A 6,503-nucleotide genomic window follows, 5' to 3' on the forward strand; every position below is an offset into this window, starting at 1 on the left:
TCTAACTATCGCTGGATAGAGTTTAATAATTACCTCTGCACTTCTATTCGTTACCGTCCTAGCAATGAAGCCTAATGCTCTGTTAGTTTTATTTCTGGCGCTAATGCACTGCTTCCTGGTTTTGAGGTCCGGACTCACCAGAACACCCAAGTCACTCTCGCACTCAGATTTTTCTAAAAACGTGTTATCTAAATTGTATCTATTTTTGGGGTTGTTATCGGCCTTCGTCAGGTCATTTTGTTGCGACATCACAAGGTTCATTGACCAAACTTATTTTATCAAATCACTTCTCTTATATACTACCATTACTAACCATTACGATATATCACACGCCCGACACATAACCCACATACGTACAAGAAGGTATCCGACAAGCACTAGTCTTTGGCAGTACCTCCAGTCCTGCAACCTTCACATTTACTAATGATAAACCACTGATTCAGACTATGCAACTCTACATCACGCCATCGTCCAACACAACAGTTCATTAACTTACCAAGCTACATTATCGTAAATCCAATACATACATCATGTCTAGCCACACCCACAAATAATATTACTAGACTCATTACAATGCAACTAAAGCACATATAGAATATATCATTACCACAAACACATTTCCTATGTGACAACCTACACCTAACATGCTTAGACATATCCTCCTTTAAAACGGGTGACTGCGTCACAAGAGATAGAGGAGACTAGAAGAGACACTTTCCTTTACACTCAACAAGGTTGCAGGAGGCTAAGATGAATTGGGCCTTGCAATTTTGAATGACAAGACGTGATATGATTTGTAATATACACCTAGTTGTCAAACTCTCTGCTCAAGTGATCTGTGTATCTCCATTTACCAAATATTACCTAAAATCGTTTATACTTTTTACACTTCTGGCCTGATTTATATCTTTATCTAAACTGCTCTTTGAAATATACGTTCCTATATGAAAACTTGTATTTATAATCAACATTGATTTTTTTTTACCTCATGTTCATTTTTCTTGCAATTTCAAGAGATTATCTCTAATGTCTATCATTTTTTCTTATCTAAGCCTCAGTTTTCCCATTTCTTAACCTTAGTGAGGGTTGAGATACTTGTAGTTGCCACCCTTTTTATCACTTTGTTTTCGTAGTCTTTAGATATGATGACCACACCTCTACTGCGTTCTCCAATCTGGGGTGTATCAGCCTTTCATTTATTTATCTTTTCATCATGCATGTAGTTAGATGCCACTCTTATGTCCATTAGCAAACTGTAACTCTGTCCTATTATTTCTATGTGACTTTCCATCAATATATATTTTTCTGAATAAAATCATGAGATTTTTTACTCCTCTGTCTTCGTGTTCGAATTATTTTCCGTTATTATTTTTTTTCTAGCTTTAATCCATGATCAACATTTTACATTTCTTGAAGTTGAAATTTATCATTCATTCCCAAGTAGACCTGTGCGAGTATGAAAGTTTCCATGCATGAGTACATGCACATGTATTATTCAATGTTCGAAGAAATACATGTACTTAAGAGACTAAAACACGATGAACTCAAACTTCATGCTGGCAAAAGAAATAGAACTATAGGAATGTATAGGGGTCAATCAGAACAAGGTCTTGTCTAGTAGTACAAAAAAGTGGAGGAGGATAAGAAAAGCAAGGTGTTGCTAAGCAAAAAGTGTACAGGGGTTCCCCTTTCTTCTTATCTGCTCGTCCTAGCAGTGACCTAGATAGTAACAAGATCATATTTTCTTAAGCCATTAGGCATTATTCTCACTAGTGAGAATCCTGCACAGTTCGACCTCCTACTGTTAATTTTTCTTGCTTTTATATACGCAATAATCTATTATTTGAATGTTTCTATTTGTGATGTGGAAAGATAAGTATTGCTGTTTTACTTTTGATGAACTATTTTACGCACGGGATAAAACTACACTGATTTAATTTCTATAGCAGTTTGTACACATTTATGTTGTTAAAAAAAATGACAGGGGAACATAAACATTCTGTTTGAGAACAATAGCTTAGGACAATGTACCTGGTAGAAAAAACCGTTCTAATTTTAGACAAACAAGTTTTCTTGTGCAAGACGTCAACTATAAGGTCAAAACCCTTCCCTTCTCTTCCCCATCTTGATCCTTCTAGGAACTATAAATGACCCCGTCCAGCTACACCCCTATGCATTCTTGCAGCTTCTCTCACATCGCCAACATGAAGTTCGTGAGTGTCCCGAGTGCAATTTACTTTAAACTTTATCCCACACGTTTCCATTTGACGTACTCTAACGTATGAAAGGAACCAGATAGAAACAGTGAAAAACTATATTTACAATTAAGCCATAAAGATATTCAATAATATAGCAACCACAAGTGACACTGCATTACACTTACTCGTAATGGATCCTATTTTACGAGCAATGTATTCCACCATTATTATGACGTTATTTTTTGTATTTCATTTTCAAAATTCATATCTCCCTCGATTTCCACTGCAAATTAAATGCAGTTTCAAGACAAGTGTAATTTAAAAAAATATTTATAAAGTTCCTTTGCAACTATATATATTATTTTCTGTTTGGTATTACAAGGATTGGCCATATATTTTTGTAATAAGAATTTTCTGCAATCAGCTGTGTGTGTGTGTGTGTGTGTGTGTGTGTGTGTGTGTGTGTGTGTGTGTGTGTGTGTGTGTGTGTGTGTGTGTGTGTGTGTGTGTGTGTGTGTGTGTGTGTGTGTGTGTGTGTGTGTGTGTGTGTGTGTGTGAGTATGTGTGTGTGTGTATGTGTGTGTGTGTGTGTGTGTGTGTGTGTGTGTGTGTGTGTGTGTGTGTGTGTTTTGTTTGTGTGTGTGTTTTGTTTGTGTGTGTGTGTGTGTGTGTGTGTGTGTGTGTGTGTGTGTGTGCGTGCGTGCGTGTGTGTGTGTGTGTGTGTGTGTGTGTGTGTGTGTGTGTGTGTGTGTGTGTGTGTGTGTGTGTGTGTGTGTGTGTGTGTGTGTGTGTGTGTGTGTGTGTGTGTGTGTGTGTGTGTGTGTGTGTGTGTGTGTGTAAATTCATATGTATGTAAATACCCATATAACTAATTTGGATTTTTTTTATTCAAAAAGTTCTCTTTGCTTTTGTACAAACGTGAGTGTATAGAAAATTATCTATGCAATGATGAATTCTAATGATGTTAATAAAATGATAATAATACCCTGCATCTATGCAGATGATCCTGCTCGCTCTTGTGACCGTTGCCGCCGCCGACGACTTAGACTCCAGGGAGCACATCCCTATTGTCGCCGAGACACGTCAGGAACCCGTCGACGGTGCCTCCGCCAGCGACTTCCAGTCCGGCAATGGAATTAGATTTGCTCAAAAGGCGACACCAGGAGCCACTGGAGGAAGCAATGCTGAGGGTGTTTACAGGTGTGAAGCAAATATATATTTTTGTATTCATTAATATTTTGATGCTAGTATCAAAGATAAGCATCCTGCTCCTAAATTTCTATTTTCAATAACTTGACCCTCTATTCTTACTTTGACAGCTACCCCGACGAATTTGGCAACCTGATTGAAGTCCGCTATGTAGCCAATGAATTTGGCTTCCAGCCCCAGGGTGCTCACCTTCCCGTGGCTCCTCCAGCACCTGCTTATGTAGCCGATCTCCTGCGCATCGCTGAGGAACAGCGCGCTGCAGGAATCACCTTCGAATAACCACGAATCCACCTTTACCAATAACTGATTATTCTATTTATTGTCTCTCATTTAAATGTTCAATAAAAAAAAAATGAAAAAACTTATTGTTTGGTCAAATCATCTCACGATTTATTTGAATGATGCTGAAATATTAATCTGATATGAATCATAATCAAAGCAGTGTTACAAGTACGGGATTCTTACTAATTTATTGAACATAAGAAAGAGAATATTGAGTAAATGCAATGATATTTTATCAGAATCTATGACGATTAGTTGTTAGAATATGAATTATTCACTATAGATATAGATCAAGAAATTAATAGGTAAAAATAATAATACAGATACATAAGTCATCATTTTGATATACGGTATGATATAATATTCTTCCATATCTTTTTTGCTCTTATACACAAACATACATACATATGAGCATATATAATCTAGCATGTGCTATATATGTGAATAATTAAATAGCTCTGCGTTTTGAGATTGCAGCCCTAGGGCGTGCAGCACTGCACATCAAGCCGAGTGTTGTGGTGCAGTGCTGCACGACCTAGGGTTCTAATCTCGTTTGCAGAGCTATTTAATCTGTCGATTTGAGTACATATGCATTGAAAAGACTAGGCACATTAAATATGGAATGCCAATAGTAAATATGGAATAAAGAAGGCTACTGAATGTAAAATAAAGATCAAATGAGTATATATAAGAAAGAAATTAGAGCTGAGGAAGATGTAATCTTAACACTCATGAAGTAGTTTTGATGATGTGGAAAGAATGGTAAAGACCAAGCCAACAAAGAGATTCTATAAAAATAAGGTAAGAAAGAAAGTGTTATAAGGAATTTCAAAATATAGTGAGAAAATATAGAATATTGTCTAGAAATATTAGAGGCGCAACCAAAGTAGAGAAGAAAAGAAAAGTTAATGCAGCAAGACAGGGTGGGAAGAAAATAGGAATGTGTAGAAAAAAAAGTACAAGGGAGATGCATTTATCAAAGTGCCAAGAAAATGAGCATAGAAAAAATGCACGTACGCAGATGTATATGTGGTCATTCCAATATACACACCTCCCCATCACTACCGAGCCCTCCAAACAACCATTGCATCTCTACCCATTCCACCCCACAACCGACCTCGCCAGCTGTCCGACAAATGCAAACTAAGCAAACAACTACTCCGTAAGTTATCTTACTAATCTCCCAATAGGTCACCAGGGACCCAAGCCCACCGCGCTGAATTTAGGGTCAGCAGTTCCAAATGACTTCATTAGGCGCCGAGTCCATCGACATACCACTCCTCCACAACCGTCCGCTCCGAAGCGACGATTGCAATCTCTTCCCACTCCAGCACCCAAGCCCACCCCACTTTCGTGAATATCAAACATAACTTACCTACTAATTACTACTTTCTGTCGGCCAGACGCGGACCTATACCTTCCACCCCCTCCTTCCCTGCTATCTCGTCGGTCGAGCGTAGCCGACGAGAGTGACCACAACATTCTACACACCTCCACACTTATACAAACTCCCTCCACGCCGTGACCCACAGCAAGTACCACTCTAAACACCTCTACCCACTTCACCCCTTCCCCCGCCCGAGACACAAGCACCACTAAGAAACTGCAAAAGTCAACTTCTTCGAAACACCGTCAGTCTCCAATCGGATCCGCGAAGATCTACGTTAAGTACCCTTTTTCCAAAGTTTTACACATAATTAAATAGATGTGAACACATCCAATATAAATAGAAAGATACAAACAATCTAATTAGTACATACACGTATAAGAGAAACAATTAACTTATGCATTAAACAGAATCAACATACTAACACATAAAGTGATAAAGACTCAAATAATTCACTGCCAAATTTTCAAATCAATATAACTAAGGCATTCAACAAATTCGATATTCATAAGACTTAGAGTAAACAATACACAACCAAATATCCAAATTCACATAGATCTACCACAATAAATGTACATATCAACCAACAGCTAATACAAATAGACAAATACTACAAAAATAGAGATAATATTCTTTATATGATACCAAACATTATATAACCATATCGTTTCTCGGAAATATAGTGCCGTTTTGACACAATACATTTGAAAGATATTTTTCAAACTGACGTCTTACTTCATCTCCCAGTAGTAGGCGTTACGTCTGTCAGTAGTCCCAGCATGTTTCTCCATCTGGCTCTATCATGGAAGGCCCCTTCCTCCCTCAGAGTTTTGATGTTGGGTAAGCCATATTGTAAGGACAGGAATTTTGAAGGGATATTATTTTTGGAATTTCGTTTTATTTATCTGTTTATTTATTTGAGTGTTGACTTGAGAGACGGTTTTACTCAACCAAGAAGCAAAGTAGAAAATAGAGCCTTAATAGACCATGAATTTATTCTATTCTATGTCTGCCTATCAAGATGTGTTGGCAAAGAGCCTTACTATAATTATTGAAGAAAAACATACAATAGGAGATAGCTACAAATATATTTCAGCTGATTTTGGTTCAACTAAAGCTTCGAGACGACATTAGAATGTTCTCGAACATAGCGGGCGCACCGTAGCTCCGCCCACCCGTGACGTCACTAACACGTTCGGACAGAGGCGTAAACTAAGGCCATTAATTTTAAGAGTAATAGGAAAAATTCCCAACTTTCAGTTCAGGATTCCACTAGAGAAATAGTTTAGGGAGAGATTGTAGCAGCTAGGGGCTGTGTTGAGAAGCGAAATGAAGTTTTACGAAATAATACAACAGGGAGGTTAGTAGTTTACCCATAGATACGAACACATAGCCGTCTCGTTCTTTTTGTGCGCAGCTAAAATTTT

General features: G+C 37.8%; 1 protein-coding gene across 1 annotated transcript in view; it reads left to right on the forward strand.

Annotated features, from left to right (window-relative positions):
* LOC143033606 (cuticle protein AM1159-like) overlaps positions 1-3,686 on the forward strand; it is a 5,779-nt gene extending 2,093 nt beyond the window's left edge. Inside the window, exons 2-3 of the mRNA XM_076199096.1 lie at positions 3,199-3,398; positions 3,518-3,686. Coding sequence (XP_076055211.1) covers positions 3,199-3,398; positions 3,518-3,686 — 369 coding nt within the window. The remainder of the gene's footprint in view (positions 1-3,198; positions 3,399-3,517) is intronic.
* Positions 3,687-6,503: the final 2,817 nt, after the last annotated feature.

The sequence above is a fragment of the Oratosquilla oratoria genome, chromosome 16, assembly GCF_046742065.1.
Source record: "Oratosquilla oratoria isolate Oo_2021 chromosome 16, ASM4674206v1, whole genome shotgun sequence".
NCBI lineage: Eukaryota > Metazoa > Arthropoda > Malacostraca > Stomatopoda > Squillidae > Oratosquilla > Oratosquilla oratoria.